The sequence below is a fragment of the Bison bison genome, unplaced genomic scaffold (assembly GCF_000754665.1).
Source record: "Bison bison bison isolate TAMUID 2011002044 unplaced genomic scaffold, Bison_UMD1.0 scf7180017864162, whole genome shotgun sequence".
In the NCBI taxonomy this organism is placed as follows: Eukaryota; Metazoa; Chordata; class Mammalia; order Artiodactyla; family Bovidae; genus Bison; species Bison bison.
The window spans coordinates 3,525,395-3,549,207 of NW_011494734.1; the positions used below are offsets into that span (position 1 = coordinate 3,525,395).

The window sequence follows — 23,813 nt, forward strand, 5'->3', positions numbered from 1 at the left end:
AGGCTGTATATTGTCACCCTGCTTATTTAACTTCTATGCAGAGTACATCATGAGAAACGCTGGACTGGAAGAAACACAAGCTGGAATCAGGATTGCCGGGAGAAATATCAAAAAACTCAGATATGCAGATGACACCACCCTTATGGCAGAAAGTGAAGAGGAACTAAAAAGCCTCTTGATGAAAGTGAAAGTGGAGAGTGAAAAAGTTGGCTTAAAGCTCAACATTCAGAAAACGAAGATCATGGCATCTGGTCCCATCACTTCATGGGAAATAGATGGGGAAACAGTGGAAACAGTGTCAGACTTTATTTTTCTGGGCTGCAAAATCACTACAGATGGTGACTGCAGCCATGAAATTAAAAGATGCTTACTCCTTGGAAGGAAAGTTATGACCAACCTAGATAGCATATTCAAAAGCAGAGACATTACTTTACCAACAAAGGTCTGTCCAGTCAAGGCTGTGGTTTTTCCTGTGGTCATGTATGGATGTGAGAGTTGGACTGTGAAGAGGCCTAGCACCGAAGAATTGATGCTTTTGAACTGTGGTGTTGGAGAGGACTCTTGAGAGTCCCTTGGACTGCAAGGAGATCCAACCAGTCCATTCTGAAGGAGATCAGCCCTGGGATTTCTTTGGAAGTAATGATGCTGAAGCTGAAACTCCAGTACTTTGGCCACCTCATGTGAAGAGTTGACTCATTGAAAAAGACTGATGCTGGGAGGTATTGGGGGCAGGAGGAGAAGGGGACGACAGAGGATGAGATGGCTGGATGGCATCACTGACTCGATGGACGTGAGTCTGAGTGAACTCCGGGAGTTGGTGATGGACAGGGAGGCCTGGCATGCTGTGATTCATGGAGTCGCAAAGAGTTGGACACGACTGAGCGACTGATCTGATCTGATCTGATAGAAAAATTCTGATCTGATAGAAAAATACTTTCAAAACTCAGTGTTTCCACACCTATTTTATCACTTGGTCCTATATCCAAATAATATTTATTAACATCCTGTATGCTAGTGCTTCACAGATGCATTTTGGGAATTGCTGGCTAAAACCACACAGCTATTATGGGGACAAGGACATCTTTTCAAGCTTATTCTCAAGGAGGAATGTTCTATAGTTTAATAGTTAGATGAAGAATAACTATCTCTTTAGGTTTCTTGAGATTTTTTCTAAATTATAACCTAATACTGTTCAAAATGTTTCCTAATGACTTGGTTGAAATAGTGAAGAATGGTATAGCAAACTGATCACCAAGTTTGTCATTTTGAACAACTGGTAGAAAAAACAGCACTGAAAATAAGGTTGAATTCAACAGGTCAAGTTGGGAGGTGAACCTGATGGCTCAGATAAATCTCCCCTGATCTTTTTGCTTTGTCTACACTGACGTTAGTTTCCATGGGTTTTACTTCAACCCTCTTCAGTCTTTTCCTTCCTGTCCTCTGACACACCCACACCGCGGGCTGCAATCTCAGACTTGGATGACGATTTCAATAATCCAGACTATTTCTACTCCTCAAATTTCTAACCTCATCCTCCCAGCATGTCACTGCCTCTCACTCCTCAAATTCCATAGACAAAACAGGTAACAGAAAAGGGACTGGAGTCTCCTACTTCCTGTTGCCCAAACTCCTGTCTCACAGGGACTGACAGCCATCCTCACCTCTGCGAGCTGGTGAAGGAGAGGTGTCCCAGGGGAAGAGATGTCCCGAAGAGATGTCCCGGCAGCTACGCCCTGTGCCCTAGGGGACATTCCTGTGGAATATGGACGGGGAAGCCCGGTGTGCTCCAGTCCATGGGGTCTCAGAGAGTTGGACATGACTTAGTGACTGAACAACAATGCCCTCCTTCTTCAATCTTTTCCTTTCAGTCGACATCTGTATGTGCTTAAATCTCTCCCGTCTGTAAAGTCACCTCCTTGATCTCAAATGTGTCTCCTGCTGCTGCCTTGTCTCTTGATTCCTTGGCAGTCACATTTCTTTAACAATTGTTTCCTTGCCATCTTCACTACCTCCTCTCCCATTTACCCTTCACGCCAACGCAACAGCTCTCCCCTAAATGTTGGGGCTTCTTGGGGTTCTCTCATGGGCTCTCTTCTTACCCCACATCCATTTCCTAAGTGATTGTAATGAAGCTGTGTCTTTGGTTTTCATCTGCATTTATGTCTGCTGCCGCATCTCAGTCCTGGGTCCCAGCTCTGCACAGACGAGCCTATCGGTTGTCCCACAGGTACTGCCAATCAAACACACCCACAACCTGCTTTCCTTTCAGTGCTTATTGCCAGGAAATAGTGCCACCATCTGCCAAGCTGCTTGGTGTAGGAAACTGAAGGCCGTCTTTGATACCTGCCTCTTCATCATCAACACGCCCAATTCATCCCACTTGCTCCCACCCCCAACATCAAGTTCTTTACGAGCCTGGTCAATCTGACCAACTGATATGTCTAGGATGTGTTTATTGCTCTTCATTTCCCATCACTTCCCTAATCTAGGCCACCCAGATGACCATGGGGACAGCCCCAAAGATGTCCCGTCTTCCACTTTTGTCTCCCCTCCGTCATCAATTTTCTATGCTATTGCCACAGCGATCTTTTAAAAGGTAGTCTATTCAGATAACATTCCTTCTTCAAAGTTTCAGTGACTTCCCATCGCCTCAGGATATCTAAGTCACATCTCTTTTCATTCTGCTGCTCCTTTTACCTCTCAGCTCACTGGTTCTCTATGTGGGAGGTACCCACCCCGCATGGGGCATTTTAGAAATTCCAAGGGGTAATTTTGGCTGTCAAAGTAATTGGGTGAGGTGTGTGACTGGCATTTACTGGGTGGAGATCAGAAATGCTAGACATTCTCACAAAAAGGAAAATCAGCTCATGTCTTTGATAGCTTTTGAATGTTTCACTGAAGATCCATGAAGGAGGTTTCTGTTTATAGTTATCAGGTGAAAGCTTTACCCTGTGATTTTAAAACATGTTAAACTTGTTTACAACACACCTGCTTGCATGGCTGTCTCATATGTAGTGATTCTACACGTATGAGCATCTCCACACTTCACTGTCTCCCAGTGTGTTCATGTCCATGCATGTACATATTGAAGTACATACTATATCTCCATAAATTACTTCCCTTTTATTTCTCCTTTGTGTTTGCACCTAACACTGATAGTATTTAGAAGCTGTGTGTTCAGGTAGGCTATAATTCCTGTGAATTTCTCTGCAGGATAGGAAAGAGTAATACAAAATATTTGTAATAAGAAGGGAAGGTTGTGTCAGATGACATTTAGAGCCACTGCCTGAGCCAAACCAAATGACCTGTCACAACTCCTAGTATCTGTCACGACTGTGCTGTCACTTCCTCCATAATTGCCTACATCTCCTCCTTAGAGCGTCAGCCCTGGTGAGGGCAGGGAAGGTTCTAGTCTTATTTACACCTATGCCTATCCCAGTGGCTAATGTTCAGTAAATGCTTATTAAAAATTCTGCAGTAAAGAAGTATACATGCATTGTTAGTATTATTGTATCTTTAAGTTGATACTAAAATGACTCTGCATTCTGCAAACACAAACCAAGCAGGGTGACACTCAGAAGGAAGCCAGATGGATTAGGCTTAGGAGTGAGGGTAGCCAATCCAGGACTACTGTTTACAGTTCTTGGTCAGAGTTGGTTTAAGAGTTGGCCATTCTTGGCACCAAGCTGATGGAACAGATGACAAGAGTTCCTATTAGCTACAGAGGTTTCTAATGCCAACTCACTTCTCCTAGAAACTTCTAAGGATTTTATGTTACCAACTACAGTCCATCCCATGGTTTAAAAGAAGAATGCCAGTTTTATATTCTAGAATGCGTTTTCTACGTTTGAGTCTCAGCACATTTTTATGGATGCATCTATCATGTAATTAGGGCGATTGAAAAAAATGAACTGACTCATAAACAAAAGATATTTGTGCAGAAGGGTTGAACACAGCTTTCCTCTGGTTTTCTTGGTAATGCATCTCAGTTAATCAGGCTACAGAGGAGAATGAACTTAGAGAGGGTCAAGTTCTAAGCAATTGAGTATTTCCCAGAACAGCAGAATTGCTTTAGTCTGAAATCATAATGTGCAAGGATTTTCTCCTACTGTCGTCCTGGGTCAGGGACTCTCAGGGACATTGCAGGTGCCCTGCTCAGATCTCCCCACCCACCAGCTGCTGTGGCACTGGATGCTGAAAGCTCGCAGCTGTTCCCTTCTCCAGAGAACTGGACTCAGTCACTGTGTCCAGGAGTGAGTGTGCTCCCTGGGGGCCTGGGGGCGGGGTGGGGAGCCTGTAGCTGACGATGACACCCTACCCCTTCAGCTCCATGTGGAACCAACCCATGGGGCAGTTCATGCCGCAGAGCTCCCCGAGCCATCCTGGCTGAGCTCCTTCTGCTGGCTCCTCACTCCTCTTTCCCAATGAGCACCTCAAATCAGGAGCACTGAATCTATGCTTATAAGGAATCTCACTGTAAAATGATGACCAAAGGCCTCTTCTGGGGTTTTGGACAGTTTGCCAATATCTGGTGGCTCTCTTAATTTTTATTTTGGTTTGGGATTTTTCATGGCTATATGTAAGAGAATGGTCACTTGATAATTGACCAAATGGACATATTTTTAGTTAATTTCAAATTGTCCATGTATATTCTACATCTATCAAACATCATTGCAGTGGTTTTGTTTACACGGCTGTCTTCTATATCAGGCTGAGGATGTGTTGAAGGCAAGAACCAGATTTTTTTCCCCTCAGGAATCAGCACAGTGCCTGGTTTTACCCTCAGAGAATGGGTGATGAATGGACAATTTGGATGGATGCATTTAACACAGCATCCAGTGATTACTTTGGAATATAAACTTCAGAGATATTTAGGACATGGATTTAAAATGAGAAATAACTTGGCTCTCATAAATTTAAGTTTCACGACTGTTACGATTACAATAATAACATCCCTTTGTTACGAGGAATCCTTATTTTCTTCTTTCCCTTTCTTTTCTCTGCCTGGGTTCCCACCTGTCAGGTTTTTTTCCCCCTTCATTAAACCTGTTGGATTTGATTCTCTTTCTTTGTAACTCACATGTTGGTTCATGAGCCCAGTTCTATTTAAAGTTCCTCGTCAGAATATGGATTATATGGGTTAGGGAAATCATGACAGTTTACATTTTCCATTCAGGAGTTGGTTTCTACTTTCCATTTCAATTATACTGAATTTCAGAGAAATAATGAATACATTTTCAGTATGTCTCAAGTAATATTTGAGGGCAATATTTGGCACATATTTACGTCATATTCAAATTTAACGGGGTGTCCTGTACGTTTCCTTCCTCCATCTCTCCCTCCTTCCTTCCTTCCTTTCTTTCCTAAAACTTGCAATCCCATCTTTGATAAAGTAATCTTGAATAACTGCCTTTTTAAAATGTTATAATAGCTGAACTTACTGGATAAAAATCCAAGATATACCTGCCCCATACTAAATTCTATAACAGATAATGAAATTAAGAAGCTCTAGCTTATAAATTAAAAGTGTTCAATAGTTATAAACTTAAGTTTAAAGACACAATACACAAAATATGGAGAGAGATATATACATATGAATATACTTATATATAGCTACTTAAATCAGGGGTTGACAAACTTCCTATAAAAGATCAGATAGTGGAGGACAGAAGGAAGGCTCAAGAGGGAGGGGATATATATTCATATTCATATATATATGTATGTGTATGTGTATATATATGAATGGCTGATTCAAGTTGTTGCATAGCAGAAACCAATAAAACATTGTAAAACAATTTTCTGCCAATTAAAAAAATTCTTTAAAAACCCAGGAAGGCCAGATAGTTAATATTTGGCTTTATGATCATAAGGTCTCTGCTGCAAATACTCAGTGGTGCCTTTGGAGCTTGAAAGCAGCATAGATAATATGTAAACAAACAGGCATGTCTGTGTTCCAGTAAAACTTGGTAGGGTTGTAGTATGCCAATTAAATCACGATATTAGGAGATTCTCGCAGATATTTAAAAATAAACTTTAACAAAGCAATTTGATTTTTATCCACAAAATTTTTAAAAATCTCACACAATTCTGTATAATTCTGCTAATGGTGGGATGGAACTGGCACTTTCATGCATTACTGATGATCCTGAAAATTAATTGATGAATACCTACCAGAAAATTAATTTGACAGATTTCAAGAGCCATGAAATTTTGGTAAAGTAGGACTGCATTTTAAAATATTAAAAAATATACCAACTATGCAGAGTTATAAAAAATAGAAGCGACTTAAATGACCCCAAGTAAGGGAATAGGTAAGTAGATTAAGTAAATTTATTCAGTGTCTAAACTCTGCCCAGTGACAGGCTGAGCCTAAAGTTGTGGACTGAATGAAAGGTTTGGAATGAATACCTGTGGCCCAAATTTAGAGGAGAAAAAAATGAAAGAAGTTACTCAAGGGAACACTATGCATGGTTCCTAAAAATGGTAAGCTTACAGAAGTACCAGAAGAAAATGCTTATGATGTAATATAAGTGCCAAAAAAACCCATGGAAAAAAGTCTTGTCTGAGCACTCTGATTACGATGATAGAAAAGCATAATAGGTAGAAAATGGGAAGTTACAAGATGACAATAAGTAACTGATTATTGGTGGACTGTCTCCACAGACTTTCTATAATGCAAGTACACAATTGTGGCTCCAGGCAGAGATGCTGGAGTCAGGCCTTCTGGCTCTGAATTCTCACTCCTCACTCACTAGCTCTGTGACCCTTTGCTTCAATTCTGTCTGTAAAATGGGAATAAACAAAGACTTCCCTCACAGAGTTGTCATGAAGTCTCAACAACAGAATATCGAAAACACTTCAAACTGGGGCTGACAAGTGCTGTTCTGGAAGATTTGCCATCGTTATGCGATGACCTTCATAAACAGGAGATGATTTTCATAATGAAACAAACAGATTTCTATTTCTCATGAAACACTGCAAAGTACAACCCGACATGTACAATTAGAATGGAACTCAGTTCAGAAGGAAGCACCCACAAGGCTTTGTAGTACTTACAGAATCAACCAGGATGTGTGAATGAGCCTTGAGCCTTCCTTCTAAAGGCTGGGAAAAATAGACATCAAGGGAATACTGTACATCTGGTTCTAAACAGATGGGTGTGGGAAGCAGCATGATTCTGTATTAAAAGAAATAAAGCAAAAACTCAGTGTCAAAAGTACAGTTATATAAGCTAAGCAGCCATTGCATTTGGTGTGTTCCACATGTGCTGTGAAGTGGGTTCCACTGCCGGATGGAGGCTTGGTTTAGACCTAGACCAGCTCAGGTGGGTTGGGTGGTCGGTTCACATTCAGATTCTCTGTGGTTCTATCACAGGATTGTGCCAAATAGCAAAACCTTGGGAACTGGCCAAGGGGTGTCACAACTGCTCTGGGGAAAGGATGGAGCAAATGTACTCCCTCCCATCTATCAGGCTAATACTAACAAGGTTTCTGTTTTATTCAGCCACAAATCTCCAATGTAAAATTACTGGCCTGAAAACTAGACTTTCGGCTGCTGAGATAACTCAAACTGAACACTGTACTCTTATTTTTGTAGCATTTCATTTGTTCACATCTCCAGGCATCTGGGGGAACAGAAAACAAACATTCAGGATCAGAGTCAGGCTGTCTGGGCTGGAGCCCTGGTTCTGCTATACATCAGCTATAAAACTCGAGCAAGTCATGGAAATGTTCTCAGTTTCCTCCTCATCTGATGAAGACAAGATCTACCTCATTGAGTTGTTAGGAAAATTCAACGTGATATTAAATGTAAATCATAGTGTAGCATTTGTGAATGTGAAGTTGCTCAGTTGTGTCTGACTTGTTGCGACCCCATGGACTGTGGCCTACCAGGCTCCTCTGTCCATGGGATTTTCCAGGCAAGAGTACTGGAGTGGATTTCCATTTCCTTCTCCAAGGGATCTTCCCAACCCAGGGATCGAACCCAGGTCTCCCGCATTGTAGACAGACGCTTTACCGTCTGAGCCACCAGGTGAAGCATATACTGCTAAGTCATTTCAGTCGTGTCCGACTCTGTGCGACCTCATAGACGGCAGCCCACCAGGCTCCCCCGTCCCTGGGATTCTCCAGGCAAGAACACTGGGGTGGGTTGCCATTTCCTTCTCCAATGCATGAAAGTGAAAAGTGAAAGGGAACTCGCTCAGGCGTGTCTGACCCTCAGCGACTCCATGGACTGCAGCCTTCCAGGCTCCTCCATCCATGGGATTTTCCAGGCAAGAGTACTGGAGTGGGGTGCCATTGCCTTCTCCGGGTGAAGCATATAGTAAACACTTAATAAACATTACCGTCTCCTTTGATACACCTCTTCTCCCACATAGTTCCTGGTTACAAAATACTGATAGAAAAACAACATTCTAAGAAATCCTCAGCATTTGAGGCCAGGTCCCCATGCATACCTGGAAGCTGCTGGTAAAGCCTGAAGCTTTGGCTGTGGGGTCTCGCGTGTGCAGTGCTTGCTTGCTCCAATGGGGTTAATCACCACCTGGATGGTCCAGTCATCTGCAGACTAGACAGGCATCACATAAGGGCATTCCTGCGAGGATGCACGCACCAACATATTTCTAATGGATAGTGCTCAGGATAAATTTGCAACCCGAAGTCTGCTTGGAAAATGGTGTTTTGAATTTGTGAGAAGAGAGTCACCCTCAGGCCTAACTTTCTGGTATTTGAATTATGATCCAGGTATAAAGAATATTGTTTATGGCCATAGATGTAATTCCTGGGCCTAGAAAACCCCTGGGACTCTTGAAGGTCTAATCTATTTTCTTTAACTTTTTATTTTGTATTGGGATATAGCCAATTAACAAACAATGTAGTGATAGTTCCAGGTGAACAGTGAAGGGACTCAGTCATACCTCTACATGTATCCATTCTCCCCCAAACTCCCCTCCCATCCAGGCTGCCACCTAACACTGAGCAGAGTTCCCTGTGCTCAACAGTAGGAACCTGTTGGTCTTCCATTTTAAATACAGTTGTATGCACATGTCCATCTCAAACTCCCTAAACATCCCCTGAAGGTCCAATCTTTAACATCTTTCTCCCAAAGAGTCAATTAATTCATCATGTTCTTGGATCACAGCACAAAGGGAAAAAAAGGAATCTTTTACAAAAGGATACATATTTCTTTCATACCATTGTATAAATATTCTTATATAAATTTATTATTTATATATTATTAAATAATTTTAATATTATATTACCAGATATATTTATATGTGTATAAATATATATATATAGAGAGAGAGAGAGAGAAAGAGAGAGAGAGAGTGCATATATGTTAATTATCTAAACTCTAGAAGTCTCACAATCTGGAAAAGCTTTTTAAAGCTGTCAGAGATATGTTCTGTCTATACAAAAATTTATTTATATTTATACATACACGTTTATATACACGTATCTTTTTTAAAAATGACATTCTTGTCATACCATGTCAAAGTGCCTTCAAGTCCCTTGCTTTTAATTTGTTAAGTGAGAAATTAAGAAGTATGTCATATTAAGAGTTTCAAAGTAGATCATCCACTTTGGTCATACAACAGACAACGAGCCCTTTCAGAATGTGGTCCCCAGAGGGACTCTGGGGGCTCTGAGACCACCCCCAGCCACCTAAAATATTTTTCAGGGGAGATGGTCTATGGAGTTTCAGACCACCAAAGAAAAGATTATGCAAAGAAAACTCTAGACCAAGTGTTTTTCTAATTTGGTTTCTCTTCTTTCTTAGATATTTCTCAAAAGGCAGGGGAAGGGCTCGAAAGGGAGAAGGCAAGAGGACCAGGTTGCTTTGAGCTTTCCTTTTGTCTCCTGGTAAAATCCAAGTGCAAATAAATGCCTCTTCTGCATCCCCATGAGTCTAAATCTCTGCACATATGTTGCTTATTACACTTTTAGGGGGAAAAATGTCCTAGGAGGGCAGGATTTGCATTATTTGAGTTATTTATTATTCTTATACAAATATTTCATCACCACTTCCCTAGACTTAGTATCTTAAATCTATAGCTCCGGCTTTAGTTTCTCTCCATGGAATAGTGTGTGTGTACATATGGCTCCCTGTGTTGCTTTAATATCTTCAGGAAACACTTTGGTTTACAATGCTCTCCAGATGTTCAACTTTCTGTAAATCCTGTTATGATGAACCTAGGCAAGACTGGAATGGAAACACTTAGCTTGAGAATGTATTTCGTTCAGCTTGGAACCACCAGCACAGAAGGGGAGTTGAAGGATACCTGAGTTTCATAGCGAATGGCAACTGTGAAATCCATGGGAACAGGGATGTTCCCTACAGCAAATCTCAAACCAGCCCCAGGGAGAACCCTTGCAACTCCAGCTCCCGTCCATGTAACAGGCATCCCAGGAACTGGCTCTCGGAGAAAGATGGAAACAGCAGGCAGTTGGTTAGAAGTCACTGAGACCTAAAATAGGAGAGGAATGAACACAACTTTGCCTAGAGTGAAGGGTTGGAAGAGAAAATAAAAAACCTCATGTATTTCTTGATGTGTATATGATCCATCTGGGTCCTGGATAAATTATTCCAACCAGGACACATTCCAGAATACCACGGAGAATAAAGTGCTGATTCTACAGCTGTGGAACATATGTTACTGTATAGAATGACCACTTGGAAAGCAAGATCACTGGCCAGCACGTGAAGTACCCCATGTGTCATAAACTGAGTGATTCCACATTGGTGACCTTGACTTTTCTCAGATGTGACTATGGAGTTCTGGCCAAAATATGAAGGGTAAGAAAATATTCCCATGCCTACTTCATGGATTTTGCCTAATTGTGCATGACAATGATAAAACCACATGGATTTGTTTTTTCTAGATATTTATTTCATGCAAATGTGAGAAATGATCTTTTCCCATCTGCCTGGGGGCACGAGTACAAAACTGCTCACACGCTTGGCTGATTAGCAGCCCTGCTGGTCTCGATGCTGGACGTCAGCCTGGGACCATCTGGACCTGTAGATAATACTTCCTTGATGACTTTTGCATCTGCCTCTCAACACTTCCAGCCTCCACTGGAATTCTGCCTCTTTCTTACTTTTTGCCTGTGTTGCTGCAACAGTGTCTTGGCTGTTCTCTCTGTGGTCCCTCTAGTCCAATACATACCACACACTGCTGCCAACGAGCATTTCAAACGCATTCTCACTGCCAACAACCTCACGCCCAAATTACTTAGCCTGAAGTTCAAGTTGCTCTGTGATCTCCCACAAACTGCTCTTTACTTGACAAATGTTTATTTAGGAACAATTCAATCCCAGCCTCTGAATCAGATGCAAAGATGAATAGACTAGAATCCCTGCCACGGAGGAGTTTAAGGTAAATAAGAAATGAGATGGAGGTGTGTGTAAACTCATTCTGCAACATTTTCAAACTTCAAAAAAGTACTCTGGGGACATCCCTGGTGGTTCACTGGCTAAGACTCCATGCTTCCAATGCAGGGGGGCCTGGGTTTGATCCCTGGCAGGGGGAATTAGATCCTACATGCTGCAACTAAGAGGTCACATGCTGTAACTAAAGAACCTGTTCTAAGACCTGGAGCAGTCAAATAAATAAAAATATTTTAGAAATAGTAAAATAATAAAATTTTAGCAAGTATCTTGGAAATTGCAGCAGACAGTGTAGGTGCCCCATGGGATCCCCTTTACTTGGTACACCCATCCCCCATTTGTTGTATAAGTGTGACTTCTAACAGCTCACACTTGCCCCTTCTCTGGAGAATTGCCCTCTTACATCCCCACCCCTACGCCTAGGGTAGCTCACAGCCAATGACTGCCTGTGTGTTAGTGGCTCAGTCATGTCCAATTCTTTGTGACCCCATAGACTGTAGCCCGCCAGGCTCCTCTGTCCATGGGATTTTCCCGGCAAGAATACTGGAGTAGGTTGCCATTTCCTTCTCCAGGGGATCTTCTCAACCAAGGAATCGAACCCAGGTCTCCTGCATTGCAGGCAGATTCTTTACTCTCTGAGCCACTGGGGAAGCCACCAAAGACTGCCTGATAGGGTATAAAAGGCTGGCCCTGTGGTCTCAAGAGGTAGGAAAACTTTATCTGCAGTTTATGTTTCTGACTTTCTCTATGGGTCAATCCATAGAGATTGCCTGAGACCACCTCTGACTCTTTCTCCTCCTCCATCTTATCTCCTTCATTCTCTTAAAGAGTTTTCCCAAAGAAGATTGCCTTTGTAAATCACTTGCACATGACTCCAGTCTCAGGCTCTGTTTCTAGGGCCTCTGACCTGAAATAGTTGGTAGCAGACAACCAACCGAGCGTGCCTAAAAGTAGACTCGAAGATGCATTCCTGGAGGGGAATCACTTACTGTTCAGGTGGCAACAGGACCTCAGTGGGTAACGTGTTGATGACCCTTGTGGAGCAGCAGAACCATTGCTAAAACTGTCATCTGGGGCGAACTGGGCCAGGATAAAGAGGGGAGGGGAGGCACTGACATGAGCAATATTTCTGGCATCGACAGATACGGGTTATAAGGACTGTGGGCCCGGATGGCTGCTATTGGTTGTCATTGGTACATTTGATGAAGATGGAGGCCTCAGGGCAATTTACAGTCAAATGTGAGAATCAGACGGGCTCCTTGGCAGCATTTAAAGAGACTCTTGGGACTTCCCTGGTAGACCATGGTTAAAACCTTGCACTTCCAATGCAGGGGGCGTGGGTTTGATCTCTGGTCGGGGAACTAAGGTCCCACATGCTGAGCGGCACAACCTAAAATAAAATAAAGAGATTCCCATCTCTTTTAGTGAGAGGGTAGGAAAAATCCAAGACCAGGCATGATACTTTATTGAAAAAGTTGTAGAACTTCAGGGAGGGTTCACTTCTCAGCCTGGGTAAATCACCTATGCCAAAGTCAGAGCTTCCCTTCGCAGGGAGTCAGGGGGGTCTGTACATGAGAACCATGAACCCTGAGGTTCTCCTGAGCACTCTTGGACTACATGTGTAGTCTACTCACCCTTATTAGAAAAGAGTCCTCCCCCAATCTGCCTCCATCCCTGCTTCATTTGAAGATTATCCACAAATCTCAAATGATGCAGGTGCCTTAAAAGAAAACAAGTATATTCCTCAGCACCTGCCCCGCTGAGCACTTGCCTAATAATCAGGGCCAAATTTCAGCATGGTGTGCTGGCTCTCCTAGAAACCTGCTTAACATGAACCAGTAGCAACTGGGAGAGGATGGCTGGGCATGGATCATGAGGGGTGCCAGACCAAGGGGGCAGACTATGAAACCAGGTAAGGAGAGCTTGCTTGTTTGGGGTCACTGGTGATATAGGTTTTAGCTACTTGGCAAGGGCCCTGGAGCCCTGTGAGATGAATCTAATATGTTGCTGGAGTAGTTCTTAGAAGCTTGGCAAAAGCTGTGGTTCCGAGTAATGAAGCAGAGCTGCCAGAACTGCTGTAGCAGGCTGGGGAGGATGGGCCACAAGGCTCAAAGAACTATGGGTGCTGGAATGGACATAAAGTCCAAGGCTGGAAAACCCATCTACTGACGATGCTCCACTTACCAAGAGAGTGAGGAATGAACTGGTGAGGGGGCCACCAGGATCACTGAGAAGCTGAGGATTGCATACCCTCTGTAGGGTGGTAGGACAAAACATCACAAATCTGAGCTCCTTAGTAGCAGTGCAGAGGACACAATCACAGACTGTCAAAGGCTGGGGAACATTTAACTCTCAAAAGCAAGATGAGTATAAATATAATGCGTAGCAAAGTTGGAACAGGAGACAAGGTGGCCTGACCTATGGGAATCTTCTATGAAGATGATTAGTAGAACATGATGTTCCTAGAAGCATGACAGATGAGCACTCAGCAAAATATTGCTTAATATGTATAATCGAAAGTGATCAAGGGACTTCCCTGGTGGTCCAGTGGTTAAAAATCTTCCTGCCAATGCAGGGGACCCAGGTTCAATCCCTGGTCAGGGAAGATCCCACATGCCACGGGGCAACTAAGCTCATGTGCCTCAACTACTGAAGCCCATGCACCTAGAGCCTGTGCTCTGCAACAAGAGAAGCCACTGCAATGAGAATCCTGTGCACTGCAACTAGAGAGCAGCCCCTGCTTGCTGCAACTAGAGAAAGCCTGTGTGCAGCAATGAAAACCCAGTACAGCCAAAAACAAATACATGAAGTTTTAAAAAAATCAATTGAAGAGCTTTTTAAGAAAGTTATCAAGTATGAACTGACAGAAAGCTGAACTGTTGGAATGTACCTGCTTAGCAGTTGGCATTGATTCTATGGTCTAGCAGTTGGCATTGATTCTACTCATTGATTCTATGAGTAGGGTTAATGCTCTTAAGGTAGGAAATGTCGAGTAAAAGCTTGAGAAATGCCCACCCTCCATTGCCCATCCCACACACCAAGCCAAGACAGTAAATAAAAACCAATACTGCAAATTAGAGGTGTCCTCAAAGAGCCACTCTTAAGACTTGGTGGGTCCCCTATCACATCTGCATTACAAATTTAATACAAATGTAACCAAATTGCAGCCCCACTTGCAGATATGATGATGGATGGAATATCATGACCAGGGTGTATCAACACCAGTGTGTACACTCTGGTACATAATATGCAGCTACTGAAATGAAGAGAAACAATTTGTATTTGCTTGGGATCAGCAGTAGTGTGTATTGTATATATTTAGTCTTGCCCCAAAGTTGTTAATTCTTTTGCTTGCTGTAACAGCATAGTCCAAAAGAATCTGGACCAACCAGATGTTCTATAAAATATCATACTGATCCCCTATCTTGAAGGACAGTGAAGAGGATTCTTTGGTCTATGGCAATGTTGTGTGGTCTCCCATAACATCGGTGAGAATCAGACACTCTATGGCCCTGGTCAGCACCCCTACTCTCTGATGGCTCACAGAATGTCTATTTTACCAGTGTGGGAAAACACAACTTCCTCAGCCCAAAGGATCCACTTTACAGTAAAAGTCTATCCGTGGTCATGTGACTTAGGGATTCACTGTTCCTCCACAAACCATGGCATCCAGAAGATGCTAACTTGAGATAGCGGTGGGATGGGGCCCCTAAAAGATCCATCAGCCCCACTGGCTCGGAAATGACATGCTATGAGACAGGGAAGTTTTCTTCTAGAGGCTATTTAAGGAGTACATAAACCAATGGTCTTTATGTGATACTATGTCCCCAGGAGGGAGAAAGCACAGGTTTGGGAATGAAGTGGAAGTATCCAAATTCACTGTCATTTCCAGTGACCATGAATTTCTTGTGCTGGCAACTCCAGGTTCTACGGGATTAGACGTCTTAATTCTTGGGTAGGGACAAAGAATTCCACTACTTTAAAGCTGCTGGATGGTCACACTCCTGCACAGAGTGACCTTAAGAAGCAAGCGGGTAGAGTCAGCTTCACGGGCATATAGCCTGTGCAGCTGCATGGGACCCCGTGCTTAGAAGGACCCCATGCTTGGTTTAATGCTCTGCTCTTATCATCTTGAAATAATTAAGATTTAAGAAGCTGTTTCCTAAGTGAAATGTCCTGGGACAATGGAGCATGCACAAGGACAGAAGACATATGCACAGCGTATGTCTGCTTCCTTGCTGCCTTGTTTGCATGCAGGGCACACAATGCCCATGAGCATGGGATTCAAATGGACCTACTACGCTTAGGCATTCAGGAGACTCAGAGGTAGTACAAAGTTAGTGTGTTACATCCATGACTAAGTAAGCAGGGGTGCCAACAGCTCCAAGAAGCTGCCTTTTCTGTTCCAACCAGAAATTTCTTTGAAAGCAGAAAGAAGGGAATGACATTCTAAGAAACACATTATTCATGTTACTTCCTTGTGTCAGCCAACTACTTACGCTGAAAATGATAACTAGAAGGAAAAAAGACAATAGGCCATTCAGAGTTTCTTTTCCTTTCAGTCCCTCCTTACTCATCAATAAGCTGAAGGTACTGTTGGTCAAACACATATTAAGACATGAAATAACAGCTGAGTTAGTTTTGTGCAGCATTCCCATTGTTCTAGGAAGAATAAAATATATATGCATGGTGATGGTTTAGTCACTAAAGTGTGTCTGACTCTGTGACTCCAGGACTGTAGCCTGCTAGGCTCATCTGTCCATGGGATTTTCCAGGCAAGATTACTGGAGTGGGTTGCCATTTCCTTCTCCTATATATACACATACATACATATATACATATATTACTCCAAAATAAAAATTGTGTAATTTCAATGATTATGTGTATGAATTGAGTGCTCTTATGTTTGCAATTAAAATTGGCATTGCATGCTATGGAGATGAATAGTATAATTCATGCTAATAATTAAATTTTTAAATATTTCTTTACTTAGAATGACATTAAATAGCATATAAAATATTTTGACAAGTTGAGAGACAGAGACTATGGAAGAAAGTAAATTTTAATTTTACTATCTTCAAGGGGCCCTTTCCCTATTTTCTATTTTGGCTGTGCATCATTCGGGATCCTAGTTTCCCTGTCAGGGATCAAACCCATACACCCTGCAGTAGACAGATGGAGTCCTAACTACGGGACGACAAGGGGAGTCCCCCTAATTTCTCAATTAGGGGGCTCTGCATTTAATTTCTATTTTGCCCTGGCCCTGCCCATGGGTCTGAGCATGCCCGGAGTGAGCTGGAATTGACGCTGTTAGCGTACTGCCTGGATCCCTTTATTGGACCACTCTATCTTGCCACCAGTTCCTGGGACTGTTAGCTGCTATGTCTCACCACTGCTCCCTTCTTCTGAGAACTGCCCTTGGCTGAAGGGGGCTGCCTCACTTGGGAGGTGATCTGGGTCTGCCCTGGCAGTTTGTAGCCATGACTGCCTGACATGAGAATACAACAGGCCAGCCCTGAGGCCTCAGTGGAGGACAACTCTGTGGTGCAACGTGTGTTTCAGGGTTTCCCCAGGGAAGCAGGCAAGGCTACACTACCCTGGATGCCATCCTTGCCTCACTTTCCCCTCCCTAGCCTCCTGCCCTCCTTCCTGACAGGTTTCTCCTGATGAGCACTCCTTCAACAAAGCACAGGCATTCAGATCTCTGTTGCAGTCTCTGTTTCTAGGGAACCCAACCTAAGACAGTAATTTAGGGTGTACGTATACGCACACACACACTTATGTAAAAGTTTCACCAAAAAATATGCCCTTGGTTTATAGTCTTTTATTGTACTAAGTTGATCCAGTCAATTGATTTCATGACCTGCTTACCAACAGGCATGACCTGCAGTTTGAAAATTACTGACCTATGGGACCCTAGAGATGGAAACAATTACTATGTCCGGATGTTAGGGTAGTGAATGTCACAGAAGGATCAATCTGAATTAGGTCTTAAGGGATGACTACAAGTTTTCCAAGTGAATAATACAGAAGTAGTTGTTTCGGGTGAGAGTCAGGAGAGGAGTCTGTGGCTGCTTACAACAGTGCTTCTCAAAGTGCTTCCAGGGATCACTCACATTACTAGGGGTGCTTGGCAAACGCAGGTTTCTTTTTTCCCCAAATGATCCAAAAAGTATTTATTAAAAAAAAATCAATATGCCAAACATCTCAAATATCTAAATCCAATTGAAGATCACAAAATGTATCTATGTTTTCCTAAAGTCTCTGCAGGTTCCAAATTGAGCCTCACTGCTCTAGAGCAACACTGCCTAATTGAACTTCCTGCAACAGTGAAAATGTTCCTTACCTGCACTACCCAGTACAGCAGTGCAATGTGGCTATGGAGTTACTTGAAAAAATTTGCAGGTTTCATGACACTAGTCAGATTCCCCGATTCAGCATCTCAAGTGGAAGGCCCTAGCATCTGCATTCGAAACAAGTTCCCTGGGTGATACTTCTGTGCAGTAAAATCAGGAAGTTCACTGATCTGGGCCACTGGGAACAAGAGCACTCCCAACCCTTCTTTTTCAGGTAGACTTCAGCTTGAGATGCTTGGAGTCAGAGAAGGCTTTCTGGACAGGTGGCATGGGGACAGAGACAAGTAGAAGAGCAAAACTGCTTTGGCGTGCACATGGGCCTGAACGGAGGACCACCACTCATGAAGCCCTCTCTGACCCTCTCGGCTGGAGGTGGTTTTCCTTAAGGGAAATTCGTAACACATTTTGTGCACCTCTTCACGCACCCCACCCTGAAATGCATTCATTGTCTGTGTACATGCCTCATTTCTTCCACAACAATCTCAAGGGCAGGCTTTCTATGTTTAGGTATTTCTGTTTTCATTCTTTCAATCAAGAAAGTCTCTTAGGCATAAAGAACTGTTTCAAATGCCGGTTGTATGAACAGGACAGCCAATATCTGCTTTCTTTTGCTTTTCCAACATGTCCCTTCGTGCAAACACACAGTAATGCTCGGTAAAGACCCTGGCATAACGAATGAACAAATAGACCTAAAGTTATCCTGCCTTCAATTAAATAGTAGTTGACTGGTCACAGGGTTTTCTGGTCTCCTGTAGCCTGCAGAAGCTATTGGAGGCAGGGCCCTGAGGAGGCAGCATTACCATGTCACTCATACCAGCACTGATCAACTATAGCCATTTCAGAATCAAGAGCATAGTCACACATCATCCTCAGGGTCACCAACATGTCCTTTGTCTTCAACCAGGAAGACAGCCATTTCTCAGCACTGTACCTCTCCTTTTTAAAAAGACAAGAAGATATGAATGCACAGTCTGACTCTTCAACTCTCCAGAATCTTACTTTCCCAAAGTTTTCACTCTGTAGAGAAATAAAGCTAATGAGGTTTTCCCCAAAGGCTCTAGTTACTTTGAGTGTGCTTCTTCCTTTCCTTCACTCTATTCTTGAGGATAATAAGAGCTTAGAGCACTCTATTCTTGAGCACTTACATGAGCCAGGCATGGTTCTAAGTGCATTACCCAGATTATTTGCTTCTAGCAGAATAGACAATGACCCTGAAGAAATGGTTTACCTCATTCTGTTCATCTGCTTGTATGCTTTGCTGATTTTTTCTCAGTATTATATTTCCTTTGTCAATTATGAAATCATCTCCTTGTTGCTGGAAATACACACCGCATGTAGGCAAAGCTGTTGCTAAAAGAAAAGCTGTTGAAAAGAAAAGAAATGGTAGTTTAAGTAACGAACAACAGTTTCAATTTTACCATAGTTGAAGAGTTTCAGATTCTACCATAATTTAAAAGGGAATCATGCTGCTGCTGCTGCTGCTAAGTCGCTTCAGTCGTGTCCGACTCTGTGCGACCCCAGAGACGGCAGCCCATCAGGCTTCCCCGTCCCTGGGATTCTCCAGGCAAGAACACTGGAGTGGGTTGCCATTTCCTTCTCCAAAAGGGAATCATGATTCTCACTTAATAGCCTCGGGAGGAAGTCATGGAGGCAGCTTAAAATTTTTTGTTTCTCTGTGAACATGTGAAATTTTAGGTGGTTATAAGGCTATGTGTTGAGTTTTCTTTTCAAGGGCTATTATACTAGTGTAATTCTAAACTGGGAAAACATTTGTTCTTTGCTATTAGGTTTTATGGTGTTTTGAACATTAACAATATGCATGATATACCAATTCAAAGATTTATTAGATGTTGTAATTTTGACACCTCCAGATCAATTTCTCTTAGTTCTCATGGTCTGTAAAATTTGGCTTTAAATGTTTCCATAAGAGATTATATCAGGACAGCAAAATTCCACCAACGAAACTAAAACAGCAGAATTGCATCCATACAACTGCAGTTTCCTTAAAATCCTGGGTTTTGTGGGACTCACTTTTATATTATCTCCTAGTCATTCAGTTGTCTACATAACTGAATGTGTGAATTAGAATCTCCAATTGTTAGAATCTCCAATTGTTCATTTCCAAGTTTTCACTGTACCCTGTGTATTAATCACTCAGTTGTGTCCGACTCTTTCTGACTCCATGGACTGTAGCCTGCCAGGCTCCTCTGTCCATGGAATTCTCCAGGCAAGTATACTGGAGTGTGCAGTCATTCCCTTCTCCAAGGGATCTTCACAAGCCAGGGATTGAACCTGGGTCTCCTGCATTGCAGGCAGATTCTTTACTGTCTGAGCCACCAGGGAAGCCCCTATATGTTTGCTGGATGTTTCACTGTGAGTTTTACAGACAAAGTTTTTAATTTCACAGATGCTCTGGTTGTTCATTGTGAGTGGGAAGCCCTGAGCCCTCTATTCTAGTGGTCACTGTTCAGACTCTTGACCAGGCTGTTCAGTCAACTCCTTTGGACAGGACCCCCAGGATTATGTTTATTTGTCCTCTTCATTTTTTCCCCTCACGAATTATGTTCATCTTACAACACAAAATCATAAACTATTTTACTAATTTTACACAGAAAGCATATTATGGAATACTATAATGATGCTAAAGCTGAAACTCCAGTACTTTGGCCACCTCATGCGAAGAGTTGATTCATTGGAAAAGACCCTGATGCTGGGAGGGATTGGGGGCAGGAGGAGAAGGGGACAACAGAGGATGAGATGGCTGGATGGCATCACTGACTCGATGGACGTGAGTCTTAGTGAACTCCGGGAGTTGGTGATGGACAGGGAGGCCTGGCGTGCTGCGATTCATGGGGTCGCAAAGAGTCGGACACGACTGAGCGACTGATCTGATCTGATAATAAATGCCATACTATGTTAAATTCAATCAATACTAACTTTTGTGGCCATGTTTAATTTCTATAAGAAAACAAGTCAGGTGCTTCCCAAACTGTGTACAAATCACATGGGGATCTTGCTAACACGCAGACTGGATTCAGTAGGTCTAGATGGGTGCCGAGAGTCTCCAAGTCTAATGAATCCACAGATGATGCCACTACTGTTGATCTGCCCACCATATTTTGAGTAGCAAGGATGTTGCCATAGACTGAATGCTTGTGTCCCCCTGCTAAATTCCTATGTGAAATCCAATCCCCATTGTGATGGTCTTAGGAGGAGGAGTTCTGGGAGGTGATTAGGTCATGAAGGCAGAGTCCTCATGAATGGGATTAGTGCCCTTATAAAAGACGCCTGAGAGAAATCCCTTGTTATGTGAGGACTTGGTGAAAAGACAGCCATCTAAGAACCAGGAAGAGGGTCTCAGACATTGAATCGGTAGGTACCCTGACCTTGGACTTCCCAGCCTTCAGAACTGTGAGAAATAAGTTCATGTTGTTTATAAGCCATCTGGTCTATGGTACTTTTAGCACTCCGCACAGACTGAGACAGATTAGATAGACAGGTAGGTAGATATGGATGGATGGATAGATGTAAATATATAGATATCTTTTTGAAGACCTACCAAGAAAGTTAATTGTCATTCTTCTTAGCTCTCCAATTTGAGTATTAAAACAACTACTTGTAAGATGGGTTTTGGATTCATGTCCCTGTATGTCTCCATTTTCCATCCTCTTTCTTCTCCCTGAACCTGGCCCCTTCTCCATCCCTGTCTGTACTACTGCAGATAGTGCTGCTCCAAACCAGGCTTTACTCCCGCTGGATGGTGTCTATGAGCACACAGAGGACAGTCTTCATCATGTCATTCCTTTGCTCAGAGAGATTCAAAATTTAGCCTCTTTAATGGTGGTGGTTTAGCTGCTAAGTTGTGTTTGACTCTTGCAACACCATGGACTGTAGTGCACCAGGCTTCTCTGTCCGTGGGATTTTCCAGTCAAGAATACTGGAGTGGGTAGTCATTCCTTTTCCAGGGGATCATCCCGACCCAGGGATCAAACTCGAGTCTTCTGCATTGAAGGCAGACTCTTCACTACTGAGCCACCAGGGAAGCCCAGCCTCTTTAGTAGGAAAATCTAATTTTATCTTCCAGTACTTCTCTATGTAAACTTTCTGTTCTACCTGTGAATACCCCTGCGTTGTTTCTCCTCTGAGTTATTACTTGGAACTTTTCTGGCTGGATTGTCTTTTCCCCAAGTCCACCAATGGAAACACTTAATTAGTTTCAAGTCTCAGTCCAGATGATTCTACCTATGTGTTAAGTCCACTCATAAAGATTCAGTCATGGCTCTAAAATCCTGAAGCACTTATGGACTCTTCTTGTTTTACGGCACTGTCCCCATCTTGAGCTATTTATGAAAGGTATTAGCTGTGGTGAAAAACTTCTGGAGGGCATAGACCTTAACTAATCCCTTTCTATGCCAATCAGCCTGGGTCTCAGCATTATGCACCTGGCTGTAAACTGGGGTTCTCGTGACACTTTCCCTGGATTAGATCATTTTCTAGAATGACTCACAGAGCTCACAGAATCGCTTATTTATGCTTACTGTTTTTTTTTGTATAGTAAAGGATATGATGAAAGGATATAGATGAATAGTCAGATGAACATGTACATAGGATAAGGACTGGAAGAGACCCAGACACAGGAGCTTCTGTCTCCTTGGAGCTGGGCTGCACCACTCCCAGCACATCGATGTGGCCACTGACCTGAATGTTCTCTGAACCCAGTACTTGCGAGAATTGTATGGAGGCTTCAGCCCACAGACATGACAGATCGTTACCTCAATCTCCCTCACCTCTTCCCTTCCTGGAGGATGGGGTGTGAGGCTGAAAGTTTCAAGTGTTTAATTCTGGTGACCAACCACTGACCTGAAGCCATCCAGAGTTACCTCATCAGGACAAACGACGTTCCTCTCACCCAGGAAAGTCCAAAAGGATTTAGTAGTTCTGTGTCAGCAGCCAGGGTCAAAGACCAAACATTAGGACAAAGGATGCTCCTGGTGCTCTTATCCCATAGAAAAACTCAAAGGTTTTAGGAGCTCTGAGCTGAGAACCAGGGACCAACATCATTAGGTATATTTTTTTCTATTATTTCATGATAGTTGGAGCCTAAATATCAATATTCTCTTCCCAAAGTTGTTTTTTTTTCAGTTACCCTCATAAACCTGCAACACTAAAAACCATGAAGAAGAATCCAGACATGGGATTGTTGTATCTTGACTCTACCCACCGCAGTGCTGAATCGAGGTCAGGACAGTGCAAGCCTTCTCTTCCTGCCCCAATTTTAGTCAGGAAGAGAGCAAATTCCAAGCCTCTTCAGGAGTATCTTCATCCCTCCCACCAGTCATGTCCAGATTAGGAAGAGATCTCAGGAAATGACTTAGTCACTGGAACTTGGGATGAGTTCCCAGTTTTCCATCCAACCCTGCCTCTAGAGTCAACTTTCATATGCCTTCTCCCCTTAAAGTCATTCACCTCACATTGCCTTTTCCTGTGTCAGATTCCTGCCTGTGGCTGGAGTCACAGGCATGTGAGTGCTATCACAGTCTAACTTAACTTTTCTCCTTTGGGTTCGGATGCTTGTGTTTGCCCCCCTCATAAGACTTTGAGATAAATATTTTTAGGGAGCATGCCCCACAGGACTGTGACTTGTAATGAATGGGACCAAGGGGCATTTTCAATCACACACCCCTACAACCAGGACTGAGGACTGCTAATCAAAGATCAGCTTCAGGAGGTTGGTGAGCACATCTTACTCTTGGTTTGGTACCAGATTCATTCATTCAGTAGCAGAGATTCACGGCTTTCTGTTATGCACCAATCACAGTGCTCTGCACTAGAGCCACAGTGGTGATGGAATAATACACAGCCTCCCTTCCCTCTCACGGTTTATAGTGTCATCAGGGAATGCTCAATAAACGTTCCCTATCTGACGGGTACCTTGAAGGAGCAAGAGTCAAGTTTGTGTCATCACAACTTAATCCAATTCACACTTCTGTGCCAGCCTCTGTGTTGGAATGGGGCTATAAAAATAAAATAGAATGCAAACTCTGCCCTTAAGACTTTATAGAATCTGCA

At 42.9% G+C, this 23,813-nt stretch overlaps 1 protein-coding gene across 1 annotated transcript in view; it reads right to left on the reverse strand.

Moving 5' to 3' along the window:
- Positions 1 to 23,813, reverse strand: part of LAMB4 (laminin, beta 4) — a 103,114-nt gene that overhangs the window by 52,506 nt on the left and 26,795 nt on the right. The window contains 3 exon segments of the mRNA XM_010841502.1: positions 7,057 to 7,177; positions 8,456 to 8,565; positions 10,280 to 10,465. Coding sequence (XP_010839804.1) covers positions 7,057 to 7,177; positions 8,456 to 8,565; positions 10,280 to 10,465 — 417 coding nt within the window.